This window comes from Uloborus diversus, chromosome 2 (assembly GCF_026930045.1).
Source record: "Uloborus diversus isolate 005 chromosome 2, Udiv.v.3.1, whole genome shotgun sequence".
NCBI classification, from domain to species: Eukaryota; Metazoa; Arthropoda; class Arachnida; order Araneae; family Uloboridae; genus Uloborus; species Uloborus diversus.
Window position 1 is genome coordinate 99,622,670 of NC_072732.1, and position 15,360 is coordinate 99,638,029.

General features: G+C 31.0%; 2 protein-coding genes across 5 annotated transcripts in view; one reads left to right on the forward strand and one right to left on the reverse strand.

Annotated features, from left to right (window-relative positions):
• The window catches only part of LOC129217196 (serine/threonine-protein kinase RIO3-like), a 42,810-nt gene extending 41,789 nt beyond the window's left edge, over positions 1-1,021 (reverse strand). Inside the window, exon 1 of one of the 4 annotated variants that reach the window (XM_054851461.1) lies at positions 888-1,021. The gene's annotated coding sequence lies outside the window, so the exon portion shown is untranslated. Of the gene's footprint in view, positions 1-875 lie in introns of all 4 variants that reach the window. The other 3 variants (XM_054851462.1, XM_054851464.1, XM_054851463.1) reach the window with 3 other exon arrangements.
• A 207-nt stretch (positions 1,022-1,228) lies between these two features.
• On the forward strand, positions 1,229-15,047 carry LOC129217197 (60S ribosomal protein L30-like). The gene is made up of 4 exons (XM_054851465.1): positions 1,229-1,362; positions 3,987-4,132; positions 8,550-8,680; positions 14,817-15,047. The coding sequence occupies exons 1-4, from the start codon at positions 1,342-1,344 to the stop codon at positions 14,858-14,860; spliced, it is 342 nt and encodes a 113-aa protein (XP_054707440.1). The 5' UTR covers positions 1,229-1,341; the 3' UTR covers positions 14,861-15,047.
• The last annotated feature ends 313 nt before the right edge of the window (positions 15,048-15,360 follow it).

Genomic DNA, 15,360 nt, shown 5'->3' on the forward strand with positions numbered 1-15,360 from the left:
AAGAAAACATGAATTTACTTAGAGTGCTTAAGAGCTGGTTACGATATTGATTTGCACTCATTATTTTTCTTCATAGTTCTTTGTGGGGCCTTAACGCTTCCGGAATCACTTGCGTCACTTCCATGACAAGATTTTTCTTGATTAACAAATCAGAAAGATCATCTTCCATTGTCAAGGAATTGCTCAAAATTTTCAGGGTGAAAGCTTTTGGTCGCACGTCATTGATGTCTGCACTAAAAAGCAGTTTATTACGGGTTATCTGCAATCTCAGGAATTTGGATTTGGAAATAGAGAAAATTTTTGTGTTCACAATGCTGCATCCATGTAAAATGAAAATTTATGTACGTAACATAAAATAAAGGAGTCAAATATTTAACCATGTATAACGAAGGTCTGCTGTATATTTTAGTCAGATCAGTACAGGGTTGGGGTTTTCGACAGCATGGGTAGTTTTTACGGTCCAAAATTCCGAAAGCATCCAAAAATAAGCTAAAATCAAAGAGGTGTTATCGAATCAATTCATAATTATTTAGTAATGAATAAATATATACTGTATTTGACAAGAATGAAATGTTTTATAAATTTAGTTTCTGATATTTTTTCTCAAATTACAATTTCAGAATAAAGTTTTGGGCAGTTTCGGACACTTTTGGACAGGATAAGAAAAGTAGTGTCCAAAACCTTTCCAACCAGCTCGGTGATGATCTAGTTTTAATAGTTGCTTTCAAAAACCACTATGCTTTAGATCACATTTTTAATTTTATTTTCACTAAGTATTCGGAAAAAATAAATAAAATAGATAAATTTTTCATGCTTATGAGCGTAATAGCAATAAATATCAAATCAAAACTTTGACAATACCAAAGTTTCGTTACTTTTTTAAATACCTCTTTGTGTTCTGTTAATACTTTTTTTTATGAGAGTTTAGAAATAAACAGAATATTAATTTAAAATATTTACAAAATTTTAAGTACTTTCCCTATGCAGTACCTGCGCCTTGCGCACGGAGGCGCACAATGACAATGACATCACGATCACAACGCATCTTCTTCATTCGAGAATACATTATACATTTATTTAAATTTAGTAATATTATTGTTATTATTACAAAAAATAGTTTTCTAATTTTTTTAAAAGGCAAACCGTGCATACAGGAAAATTTTTTACTTTTTAAAGGCGAAGAAATTCTGCGATTTGTTTTTTTAGCAGTCCGCTGGCAGCCGCAATACAACTCAATTCTGTATGGTACAGCAAGACAGGACGAAAACGTGGTGACAAAATTGTTATATTCTTAATATTTATTAATTAGTTTTATCCGTGTACATTTAAAAAGAAACCAAAATGGTTGCACAAAAAAAACAGGTAATTCTGATATTTCTGTCATATTAGTTCACGATAGTTTTATTTTATACAGTTGATTCTTAGGCTTAACGTTAAAAATACAGCAACGCTTCAAAGACTCGCTAACTTCAGCCTGCATTTCTTTCATACTATATTAGTTGGGTTTAAAAGGGTTTCGTTTTATTCCTCAATAGTGGGTACATATTCATTGTACTGAAAGCATGAATGATTGGCTGTCCGGCAAGTCATATAAGAAAAATATTCATATTAGGGATGCAACGAATAGTAATTTGGGTGATTATTCAGACACAGTCAAGGCCCTATATTCGGCTATTCGGCCGCCGAATACTTAACTTGTTTTTGTTTAAAAACAAAGCACAGATTGCATTTAAAGCACATTTCTGTGCTTTTGGTTCGCCTGTATATTTACATAATTTATAATGAATTTCTCGCCAATTGGCTTGCCCATGTTACGGTTCCACGTTATGATAACTTGTTAATTTACTCCTCCATCTTCTGATAAATTTGCTTGGGAATTGTTCTTAAAATTTGAATAGAAAAGGAACAAAATCGGATTTTTGAAAAATCGCTTCGAGGTGCACAAGGTACATATACAACCTCAGACATTACAAAGAAGATTTTTGAAAATGTTGTAAAAGAAATCTTAAAAGTTATATATGGACAGAATTTTGTATTTTAAAGTATAACAAAAATAAGTTTTTTGATAGATAATTTTATTAAGTTATTCATTAAGTATGGTTTACGAGTGTATTATACTTACAGTGAAGCACTGTTTATACGTTACTCTTTTATAAGTTTTTATCAATTACACGTTTTTAAAATTGGTCCCTGCAAAGTCTAATACACATTAAACTATACTTATTATACGTTTTTTCGTTTGTACACTTTTTTCACAGTCCCTTCAAAAACGTATATAAACGGTGCTTCACTGAACTTGAATAAGATAAAATAAATATCAACTCTTCCTAATATGTCAGGGGAAAACTATTTTGTATGGTTTTTTTTCTGAGGTAATTTTGTAACCATTCATTAATGTACACCATTAAAAATGACAATGTACTGGATAATGAACCTGACAATGTGTTATAGGCTGACTTCATTAAAAATATTCAATAAACATGATGAATACAAATTTAAACATGTGAAACTCAGCACAAAGTGACAAGCAAGCTTTTTTTTTTACCAGTATTCGGCGATGGCCGAATAGTAGGCTAGGTATTCGTCCCCCGCTGAATATTCGTTGCATCACGAATTCATATAAAGTACTTAATCACGGAAGAATAGAACGGCTTTTACAAAACTACTTCTTATAAATTACCTAGTAAAAATAGTTTCGGAGACCTAGTGAGTAGTTTCATTTGAAAAAAAACTCCGTATTTAATTTGATTACAATGTGTAAACTTCATTTTAATAATAAAAATGCAGTGGTTGGAGCTCCGACCAATGGGAGCGGATTCGGTGTCCGACCTATAGATTTGCGCATGTGCAAAGCATTCAACGATCGACAAGCTTACTTTCACCCTTTCATTTTTCTCGTCATTCGGATTGATTATAATATTAGATTCGAATTATAATATTAGTGAAGTAATTTACATTATTATTACAGTAGTGAACCAATTTTAACTTTCTTCAAAATTAATAACTGAAAATTTTATCCCAGCAGGTTTTAAACGTTTTTATCCATGGTTAAAACCACCTCTGGCCAAAACTCTTACAATCCTGGAAGAGCCTGTAAATACTCCTACTTATGCACGAATATTAAACAGCTCAATCAACAAACAAATCCATAGCTATCTTCAAATTTTATTCACAAAGGCAATTTTTGTATTTATGTTCAGAACGAAAACTGGTTAAAAGAAATTCCATCTTCATACTGTACCCTTTCTTTTATGAGGAAAAAGTACAATTCAGGGCTTGAATGGCTATTAAAAATTCTTCATGAGATTTCAAACGAATCAGAGGTTGAAGAGTTAAATTGGGATAGTAAATCCAAAATATTAATTAAAAATTCTTTTTTTTTTACAAGTTTTTATTTTTGGTACTCAATACTTTTAACTTTCATTCAAACTCTTTGAATCATATACATTGTTCGGAAAAAAAAGCCCATCATACTTCAGTTTTTAAACTATTTCAAAATTTGTTTTTCAATAAGCCCTCCCCCCCCCCCTTCTAAAATGCATTACACATTCGCTCCTCCCAGAAGGGTCGCCTAGATCTGACACTGTGTCGGAGTCACTAAGCAAAAGCTAGACCACTATGCCGCTGGACAAATCCCCTGGCCTTGTACTAGCAGCCTCGATCTCTTCAAGTACGGAGCCAGGCGGCTTGGTGGCTATTTTCCGCCACAGTCTGCAAGAAAGGGAGAAGCCCCTGAAGTACGTTACCAGAAGGTGGTGTATATCAGTCCTCCACAAACAAGTTGCACAATCCGCCATGGGCAGCTGTAGAAGACTAAAATGTTTTTCAAATGTCTCTTTTGTGAAAAGAAATCAAGTTACAATTAATATTGTCGGTAAATTTTTATTGTTTATCTATATTTTATAGAAACCTATAATTTAAAATTTTTTTAACCCTACAGGGTCATTTGTTTTGCATCAGTACAACTTTTCAATCTTTTATTTTAGAAAAAGGCTATGGAAAGCATCAACTCCAGGCTTGCCTTGGTTATGAAATCTGGAAAATATGTGTTGGGTAACAAGCAGACTCTAAAGGCATTAAGGCAAGGAAAAGCAAAGTTAGTTATAATTGCTAACAACACTCCACCATTGAAGTAAGATTTTTAATTTTTGTAAAATTGAATAAACAATTATTAAAATTCAAAATTTTTACTGTATGAACTTATTTAAGTATAAGATAAAGTCGAACACTTTTTTGGAGATAAATCATCAGTTTACTTAAGTTTAGGGTTGGTATGTAGTATAGTCTGGTCTAACATTTTATTATCCTAGGGTGCGAATCTCAGAGTATAAATGCGAAGCCTGAAACATTCCAGATAGCAAACATATACGATGGAGTCCGCTTAATGGAAAAGTAGCCAATTTTCCACAAAAAGTTATAATAGGCAGATTATCCGCTATCAAAACAACAAATCACGTTGATTTGGTATGACACTGAAAATTTATTACATTAAGTGTGATAGTCTTTTAATCGATGTTTCAATTAGAGTGCTCAACTGTATGTTTTGTTCAAAAACTTCAGTTTAAAATTCATGTTAAAAAGTGTTAATACAGCATTCCAAATCAGTGGTAGTTTGCTAGTTTGAGATCAGTGGTTAAACTCTCAATAAAGAAATTTACTATTTTTATTTTAAATTTTTTTATTTTTGCATCACAAAATTTTGTTTAAATAGATTATTTTCATGGGAATTTTCAGTTAAAGCTATATAATGATGATTTTGTAAAAAATAAGATGTAAATAATATATGGGTATAAATTTATGTGGATAAATTACATTTTGTTATAATTGGACCAATATATTTTCCTGCTTACTGGTCCATAAGATTGGTTGGGATTTTTTTAAGAATGATTTCTAATGCTGTAATAGCACTTGAGTGAAGTCAAGAAATCAATAAAATGTGATGATTGACATTGCTTTCCTGTTAGAATTTATCAGTGTGTTTATGGAAGTTCATAAATCGCCGTTTTTAGGAAGTGCTGCTGGGATAAACTTGGTACTTTATTTAAATTTGTATTTCTTTATCACCTAAAGGTTTAATACTAATATCCTTTTTTTTTTTTTTTAATTTTTTTCCTACAAGAAGGGCAAGTGCCCCCAATAGTTTGTAAACGTAATTTGCATTCTAATGTTAAATTCATGTTCTAAACAGCAGAGCTTATGCTCGTGTATTTGATTTTTAAATGTTTTGATTATGTCCTTGTTTTTAAAATAACATATTAATCCTACTTTTTTTATAAAAACTTCCTTTGTTTTTTTTTTTTTTTTTTTTTGGACACTGGAAATGCTGTGGCCCCTGTGAATGTAAAAAAAATTAGTTAATACAGTAATTCCGTTATAACGAATACCAATGCAACGAAATGAATTTTTAGTCTCAATGTAATTGCTGTTAATTTGCTTGAATTCCGTTGCAACGAAATTCCCATTACAGCAAAGAAAATTTGCGACCCCTTGAAGTTTGTTCTAATGTGAAGAAACTTTTCACTGTTATGAAGCAATAATCAGGGACCAAAAGATTTACATAATTTAAATGGCTAAAATTATTTAGATCTATTTTCCTTGTGCAAATGAAAAACAGATAAAATTAGTTAAGACTAGAGACATACCGAGTAGCACTTTGGCCAAGTATTGAGTTACCGAGTCCTCAGCCTTTCACTACTCTGCCGAGTTGCCAAGTACCAATTACAGGGTGGCGACAGATCAGGGAAAAGTCAGGGAACTTTATTAATCAGGGAAATATCAGGGAATTTTGAAAAAATAACAAAAAATCAGGGAATTTTTTTTTTTTGCTTTACAAAATTAAATACTCTAATTCCCTACGCATTTCGGCCAATTATCTTTTCGAAAAAAGTAAAATTAATGAGGTGCGATTATATACTGCCGCATATTTGTGCATCTTTTTTCCTCAACGTCAAAGTATTGAATCTTACTTATTAACCACAGGATGAACTTATTAACATTGCTTCTGTGTCTGTTAGGTTGTTTATTTTACCTTGCTTGAAATTTCCTTTTACGCTTTCAATGCCACGTTAAATAAACAACCATACAGGCAAAGAGGAAGTCTTCATTAATGCCTTAGCTCCGCTGCCTTTATTCCATTGTCTCGAAGTAATTAAGTACTGTAATCACGATTTCATTAAGAAATCTTTGGTTTTTGAATTAATACTATAAAAGCTTAAAAGTTTTTACTTCTTTGGGTTTTTAATTTAATTGCTAAAATAGAACTTTCAGTTAAAAAAACTTTGTTTTTTGCCGTTAGACTATTTGTTGTCACCACTGATTATAAAGGTTTTCTTTTCTTCAGACTTCAGTAATTTTTTAATATTATAACCAAGTTGTATTCTTTTATATATTTTGATATTAATTAATTGCTTTTTTTTTCATGCATTCAAAGTTGTTTGTTACAAAAGCAATCTAAGTTTTTTTTCGTTACATACTGAAATCATTTGAAATAGAGTTAACTTGTGAACTTAGTAAATATTTTTATTTTTTTATTGTTAAAATACTGTATTCATTCAATAAAACCTATATTCTTGATTACAGAAAAGCTTCCTATGAATGGATGTCAAATGGTTTCATCTGTTTTGCATAAATATGTCAATTAGATAAGAATAACTACACTACTTCTAGTCTTTCACTATTACTTGTTATTCTTGCAACAATTATTATACTGTTTGAAAATTTAGTTCAAAATAATTTCAATTACTTTTTAGTTCTATCATAAATGCACATATGTTTTTAAGAGTAATTCTAATAGTTTCTTAAAATTCTTATGCTAAGTGGTTTCTGGAAGTAAAGTATTTTTTATTTATTTATTTATTTATTTATTTATTTTTTTTATTTTTTTTTTTTTTTGAACTTTCTATAATCTTTCCATGTACAAAAATTTAATATACTGTTTTGTTAATTTTTCTTTCCTTCCAAAAAAATTGTCTTTTTTTTTTTTTTTAACCATTTTATTAAAAAAGTAGCATTTTTTTAAAATACTTTAGTTCAACAACTTTACACAACTTAAAACGTTTAAAATACTGCATTTAATACAAACATACAATGGATTTCAAGTAGAGCAAAGAAAGAAAACCGTTATCATTGGTAATGTAAATCAGGGAAATTTGGTGAACTTAATCAGGGAAAAGTCAGGGAACTTTTTTTCACAGTTCCTGTCGCCACCCTGAATTATGTTTTAAGAAGAACCACCGACACACATGTGATGAATTTTGAACTTATTAGAATAGTAATATAGACCTCCTTGTCTATATAATAGTTTTTAAAACTAAATTACTGCTGAAATTAAATTACACACTATATAAACAATTTTGTTTGTGTCAAAAATTTTACAAAAAAATTATTTTTAAGATTAAAAATAAATAAAAGGTATGATTAATCAAGTTGGAATTAAAACAAATTACAGTAAAATCCCTCTAATGTGGACACTAACAGGACAATTTTTTTGTTTGCAATAGAGAAGTGTCCGCAGGACAGGGGTTTAATAATGTTATTTGTATTGGAACTGGGCAATTAAAAATTGTCCGCGTAAGAGAGGTGTCCGCCTTTAAGGGATGTCCGCTAGGAGGGGTTTCACTGTATACCAATCAATTATAGTTCTAGTCCGCCAAACATAAATAATTTTTAAAAGCAAATAAAACAAATGTGCAGGAACACTACAGACACATGTTTCTGCCCCCCCCCCCCCCCCCGGTTATAAGGGACATCTTTTTCAGTGCATAACATGTGAGCTAAAGAATGTAAAGACATTCGACAAAAAAATCCGACTTATGTCGGATGCCTTTAAATCCACGACCATTTTGTGCATTGAAAAAGGAATTCCTTGTAACGCCAAAACACGTGTCTGCAGTGTTCCTGCATTGTGCTTTTAACGTTGTTTCATTTCCTTTTATTTTTTAAGCAAAGGTATTTTTATATTTTTTATAACTAATTTTTGTTTGTAGCAAAAATCTATACTTTTTTTGCATAATTTTTAATAAATAAGTTTTATTAACTTTGGGGACATTAAAATAAAGATTTATTCCATTGAAGCAGTACAAACTTCATTATTCTCAAAATTTAAATTTGACTTATAAATTTTAATTGTAAATGATTGCAGAATATAATGCTTGCTCTCTTTTTATAAATTTTAGTATCTGTCTAGGACAATATTCAATTTTTTGCAGCTACTCGGTATTGGCCGAGTATCTGATCAGAATTTGGCCGAGTACCGAGTACTCGGTATGTCTCTAGTTAAGATACTGCACACAAAAGAGGGAAATATATTAAAGGAACCCAATTGACTTTAAACAAGGAAAAGTTAATAACAGCTTTAATAAAATTGGACTGAAATGAGGTTGCTAAATTTTCTAATCTCATGGTTTTGGTCCATCATCTGAAAAGTTGACAAGTATGGAGATGTGAAACGTTTCTTCTTTTGTTACAAATCTTTTGTTGTGAATTATTTTTATGAAATCCTGTAAGTATATGTGTGCATATATATATATGTATTTTTTTTTTCTGTTAAGGAAAAGCGAAATAGAATACTATGCCATGCTTGCAAAAACAGGTGTTCATCATTATTCAGGAAGCAATATTGAACTTGGTACAGCATGCGGAAAATATTTTAGAGTGTGTGCACTCAGTATCACTGATCCTGGTAAGTCTTTTGCATTAATTTCCTTTCACGATTTTCATCCTTTAGGCTGTAAACCTAGGTAAGGGTTTCAAAAATCATAAATATTGGTGTTAAAAGAGAATATTTTTAAAAAGTTACTTTATTTATTTATTTATTTTGTAAATTTGTGCACGTGTTTGTATTATTAAAAAAAGTATTTTGCTGTTGCAATCGCATCCATCGTTTTGGAAATAGATCCACTCTATTTCCTTCAGTTTTTGGCACTTTTATAAACCTCTTTATTTGGAGAAGGATGCAGTATATTTATCGTTAACATTCTTCCGACTAATTACGGTGCACGACTTTGAGGATCGCGGATCTGGACGAAATTCTGGATTTAAGTTGATTCCCACTAGATATGAACCCAGGTAAAGCAGTTTGACTGCATAGACCCTGGTTCGGCTGTAAAGGGGGTACAAAGTTTCTAGTTAGGTTGCAGAAGAATAACGTATGTAATGCTTCGGTAAAACCTAGAATTGTAAGGGAAAATGGCGTACAGTAGACCCTTGTGTTATGCAGGTTTATTTTAGGCGGTTTCAGATTTGCCACCTTTATTTTATGAGGATGAGTTTCGGTTTTACTCAGATGCGGCAATGCAAATAGATAAAATCCCCCCCTCCCTTTTCAAAATCCAAACTCCTAAAGATTGTAGATTACAGGTAATAAACTGTATTTTTGCATGCCAATAACTTAGCTGCCAACTTGTAAGATTTAGCCTTACATTGTAAGATTTTTGGAGGTATTGTAAGTTTGTAAGATCTTATGGCATAATTGTAAGATAATTAGGTTTGAGATCTCTGGTATTGCTTTTTTTGAGTTTCCTGTTATGTTGCTTTAGAAAAATAGAGAAACTGCAGATGAAGAGCCTAAGATAAGCTCCAAAGTGAATTTCGCTCTGTACAAATAGATGATTTACCCGATGTTGTGCTAAAAAGGGAGAGGATGTATAAAAAATAGGCTGCTTTGAAGAAACTAGTTGATGTCAATGGTTCATTGAAGTATGAAGGGCTCTTCTTTTCTATGCTTTTCATTCTAGCCATACGTCACAGCAATGCAGAGTGTGAAAGAATATTCAGTAGCGTCAGAAAGGCGAGAACATAGCTGTGCAGTTCCGTCTGATAATAACCTGGATAACATTTTAATCATTAAGAACTTACAAAAAAAAAAATATTGTTTTGCATAAGTTATTGAAATAAAATTTTTGAATGTTGCTAAGTCAGCAAGAAAGTAGTTTCAGCAAAAGCAGCTGACTTCATTAATTTACGAAAAAAAAAGTAAGATAATATGGCAAGTTATTAGTTTCTTCCAAAAGGATATTTTTAAAGATTAATATTAAAAGTGCACACTTGTATTCTTAAATTTTTAAATGCACAGGCTTGCCTTTTTGAAACTAACTGCTTGTCGTAATCCTATGTTTCTCTTTTGTGAATCCAAGTTTTTTTTTTTTTTTTTTTTCTGCTGACTAATTACTAGTAAAGATATGAAAATATAATGCTTTTAGTTTTAATAGTTTGTTGTGTGTTGGCTAAAAATTGTACAAATACACCCACGGCATTCATTGTAAGATTTTTAAAGTTGATATGTTGGCAGCTATGCAATAATCAAATTGAAAGTAAATGTGCAATTAATTATGAATTTTAAAAAATTATTTTATGGAAAAGAAAATTTTTAATTTATATACAAAGGAAAAAAAAAGATTTGGCATCGGCCTCTGATTGAGATGTTGATTTTTTTTTTTTTTTTTGAATTATATGTTATGCCCATCAATGCAACAAGTTAACCATATTTATTCTGAAAAATAGCTTTGTATTTTGCTCAATATGTTTTATGTTACATACTAATAACAGGGATGAAATTTTTCCGGCTTTTTCTGTTGGCTTTTCAAGTCTTTTCTCCCTTTTTTGCCTCTCTCAGGCCTCATAGCGCTCTTTTATATTTCTCAAAAATCGGAAAAGAATCCGATTTTTCTTACGTTTTAGTCCTTGTTTTCTTATTATTTCTATTTTTACTCTTCAAATCTTTATCCTCCGCGGTATGTAACAAAAACGTGAATTTTGTAACCCTGCCAACAAGGTCGAACACTTGCTGCGCCAAAAAATGAATGCCTCGTTTGAGATTTCAATCTTTTTGCACCCTGCAAATATTTCAATCATTTTTAATGTTGAATGGTTTTTAAAGACTTTTTCTTTACTTGCTTTCTCTGTCATAATTTTCATGGAGCTTCCGGTTGCCGGGTTAAATTTAGCCCGGTGAAACTTAACACACTTCCGCTTTTCAATTGTTGCCAAAATAATAGTTAACATGAAACTAAAGTTTTGCTAATAAATTTCACACATAAGTTTCAAGGCTAAACCTAATCAAGCATACATTTGTGGGTTCTGGCAATTAAAGTATTATATAAGCTAAATATAAGCCTCTAAAATATTTTTACTTATGTGGGATTCTTCGTTTGCTAACAGCACAATGCGTCAGGCCGCTCCTCTGTAAAAACGTTTAGAACCATAGTGTAAAGAAATATACATCAGAAATGAGATTTTTCCAGCTTTTTGTGTTGGTTTTTAAAACCTTTCCTAATTTTTTTTGCCCTTTTCAGGCCTTATTTTTCTCAAAAACAGGAAAAAAATATGATTTTTTTAAATTTTTGATCCTTGATATCTTATTCCTTTCATTTTCCCCCTTCGAATCTTCATCTTCCGCTATATCTGCCAAAAACGTATGTTTTGGAATCATGCCAACGACGTCAAACACGTGCTGCGCCGGAAGTTGCACGCCTCGTTTGAGATTTCAATCATTTTGCATCCTGCAAGTATTTCAATTATTTTTAATGTTGGGTGGTTTTTTACTATATGCTACCTTATATCTGTTTATTTTATTCATCATTTCAATAATATTTTTATTTCTTTAATTTATTTTTAAAAAAATGCAAAAGTCAATCAAAAAACGTGACTTAGCCCCTACTGTCTCGAATTTATTGAAACTTGGCATGGTTACATTTTTGTGTATTTAATTTATGAAAGTGTAAAAAATATTTATGGTGAATCTCAATTGGTTTAGGCTTTAGCCTGTTAAAAGTTTAGATTTCATGATTAAATGAGGCAGCTGCAAGTTGTTCTTTTGATACCGAAATCTATTTGGAAGTTTTTAAAAACAAATTTTGGGTTCCAATGCAAGGAAAAAGATAACCAATCATTTATCTACATATACATTTATTTTCAATTCTTACTATGAAAAGTATGTCCGACCACATAAAGAAATTTTAGATTTTTTCTCTCTGATGTAAATTTCTACTTTACAAACAGACTTAATTTTAAAATTTATGTTCTCGCTTGTTTGACACTATAAACTCAAATTCTTTTAATGAAAAAAAAAGTATTTTTCTCTAAAAAATATGAAATGTTGATACTATTGTGTGATGCAGCCAAGATTGACCTCTGGCCCCCAACACTTAGTTCAAGGACTCCGGGGTTAGAATTTGTTGCTTCTTTTTCAAAATGTAGATTTATTTAGGGATAAACACTTGCAAAAAATGGTACAATGCAGCAAATTGTACAAAATTATTACGTATACTTAAATATTACCTTCAAAACTGGAAAATTTGCCAATTTTTGTTGAATTTTTGAATATGGCTTCCAGGCTCTATTTTGATGGGGTTTTAGGGGGGGGGGATCCCTTTCACGAAATTTTTTTGAATATCATCCCTTTTGTGAAATTTTTTGGATTTCCTCTTTTTGCTCTCTGACCACTCTCATCCCTTGTACATAGACAGTAAAGCTCAAAACTCGCGGTCGCCAGTCGCAAATGCGACCAATTTTCAAATTTTGGCGACCATTATTTTTACTTCAGTCGCCAATGTGGCTACCATTCGCCAATGCAACCTTCCCTGACCTATAGTCTTGACATATGACCTTTCCCCAAATTCTTTTGTCCACTAAAAGTTCGGCTATCGGATCGCCGGGGGTGAAGGAGGGAAGGGGGGGAGTATTGTCCAATTGTGCTATGTGTTCATATTCTGAATAGAAAACAAAAATCGCAATCACGACGGCAAATTTTGATTGCTATTGAACATGCTATTTTGAAAACTCGGCTTTCTTTACACGCGATCGTAAATATACACAAATTTCATACCCCAATTTAGTAAATTATGCTTTTTTGATCTTAAATTCATTTTTCAACTTTATTTCTCCTTAACAAATGGCTATTTCTTCATTTTGCGGTATTTTTAAACTACGCGTTTTCAAAATGGCGTCGCGTTGTTATTGTTTATTTTTACCAGTTAAGACGAAAATGTCCTTTCCAAAATAAAAAGAATTTTAATCTTGTACATTTGATTTACATATGAATAAACAAAAATGGCGCCTTTGAGTCAAAATGCACCGAGACAAGGTAAAAACGATATCGCTAAAAAAAATTTTTTTTTGCAAGATTTTTGATTTTTTGTTTTAATCTTATGGTTTGTTTTTCCTTTTTTTTTTTCTTTTTAAAATATAAAACCTACTGGAGGAGAGGACATATCCGTTTATTTACTTTATTTCTCCTTAAAAAAGTTATTTTTAAGTTTCGCGGTAAATTTTCAAAATGGCGTCCTACACTTTCAAAATGGCGCCGCGTTGTAGATTGTCCTTTTTCACCAGTTAGAAGAGGAAAATGTGTGCTCCAAAATAAATAAAGAGAAGTACAATCGTATTTATAAAACACATAAATAATATTAACAAAAATGGCACCCTTGCGTCTAGAGAAGGTGGAAAGAATACGGCTGAAACCCTTTTTTTCTTCTGCTGGATCTTTTATTTCATTTTTTGTTTTTTTTTTTCGTTTTGTTTTATATTGTTTACCTTTCTTTTATTTATTCATTTTTTGACACTCAGGCTTCGATTTTTATAAAATTCTGCATGCATTTGTAAAAACAAAAAAATATTTTGTAGAATCGCAAATGGTTTAGGTTTTACATTCTGTTCAAGTTTTTGGTATTTTGTTTTCTTTATCAAGGAACTAACTCGTGTTTTGGTTGAAAGCTGTGATGTTTCTAGAAGTTTTGAAAGCTGAAAAAAATTATTAATAATAATAATATTTTTTATTTATTTATTTTTTTATCGTGATGTGTTTTGCTTAAAGATGAATTAATGCAGATTATAGTTTGCAAAAGATGTGTTAAATAATATCTGGGTAGGGGTGCCCGTTCCCCCCAAGTTCGATCCCCCCTCCAAAAATTTTCCTCAATCCTCTTTTCCTTTTTTATTTTTAGCTCGCTTTTTATTTTATTTATTCTTTTATTATTTTTAATTTACTTATTTTTAATTATTATTTTATAAGAAACGTTCTTTGCTACGCCAATGACATATACACACATATTAAATAAATAAACGTAATAAAATAAATAATTTAAACTAAAATATAGTTTGGCTATCATTTTTTGAGATTTGGCTACAATTTTGTGAACATCTGGTAGCCATTGGCTACCAATTCAAAATTTGAGCATTGAGGTATAATAGACAGGCCCCTTCTGTGGTAAAAAGGAGGCCTCAGCTTTATAAATTAATGCTGATTTAAAAAAAAAATGTAATATAGCAACATTGCAAAACTTTATTAATTCAAAATAAAGGCCACAAGTAACGAAAATCGCAGTAGCAAAATCCAACCCATTACAAAAATCACTCACAGAAGTAAGCCTTTTTTGTGCAAAATAATAAATATTGAACGTTCTTCAACATAACAATGTTCATTACATTTCATTTTCCTCCTCTTTATTAGCACATTTATATTCAAAACTCGCAAATGTGCCCTCCCCCCCCCCCCCTTTTTTTTCTCAGAAAGTAGAGACTTGACTTATATGAGGGTTTTCGATTTCCCCCAATTTTCTTCCTAAAATTATGGGTGTCGACTTATTCGCATGTATGTATGGAGGTGTTTGTACTATTTTGTTACAGTACACGTGAAAATAACTAATGTTACAAAATATATTTTGATGGATGAAAAAGGCTGTTCAGTTCTAAATATAAAATTGTTTATAACTGGTTCTTGAAAATGTTTTGTTTAGATCTAAGTTTGTCTATACATTGATGCTTTATTTGACTTTTATGAGTTTATGTTTATATAATTATGCTCTTCTTTCAATTTCCAGGTGATTCTGACATCATCAGAACAATGCCTACTGAGCAACAATAATTCAATAAAAACTTTTCTCTAAATTTGGTTTCCTTTGGTTTTGTGGTTGTGTGATAAATACCTTTTATTCTTTGTATAAAATTATTCTTAACATTGCAACTACTACCCAATTGTAAATGAATAAGTTGTTATGTAAAACCTTTGCATCATGCATCTGTAAATAAATCGGACTGTGTACCCACCTGAACAGCATGGGGTAAGTCTGAAATTTTATCGACCTCTGGAAAACCTGGTAATTCAGCAGAGTTAAAGTTTATCAGTCAGGAAAAATAAATTTGCTCTTTAATTTTAATAATCAAGTCCTGCTTTCATGCAATTACTTTTATCTGCAAAAATTTTTAGTCCCCAGGACAAAACAAATAAATTAAGAAAAGCCGTAAAATTTCGTTGCATAGCCCAGCTCCAAATTCTATTTATTTTCTCACCATTGTGTGTAACGCAATTCAGTGCTAAGTGCTGAACGTTTGAAAAATTTTCTTTTTCTAATTTTCAATTAAGCA

What these genes read in the sequence shown, in the direction of transcription:
- LOC129217197 (XM_054851465.1), top strand. Translation starts at nt 1,342, where the DNA reads ATGGTTGCACAAAAAAAACAG. An exon ending in TGGTTGCACAAAAAAAACAG is followed by an intron (nt 1,363 to 3,986) that starts GTAATTCTGATA and finishes CTTTTATTTTAG; the next exon opens with AAAAAGGCTATGGAAAGCAT. An exon ending in AACAACACTCCACCATTGAA is followed by an intron (nt 4,133 to 8,549) that starts GTAAGATTTTTA and finishes TTTTCTGTTAAG; the next exon opens with GAAAAGCGAAATAGAATACT.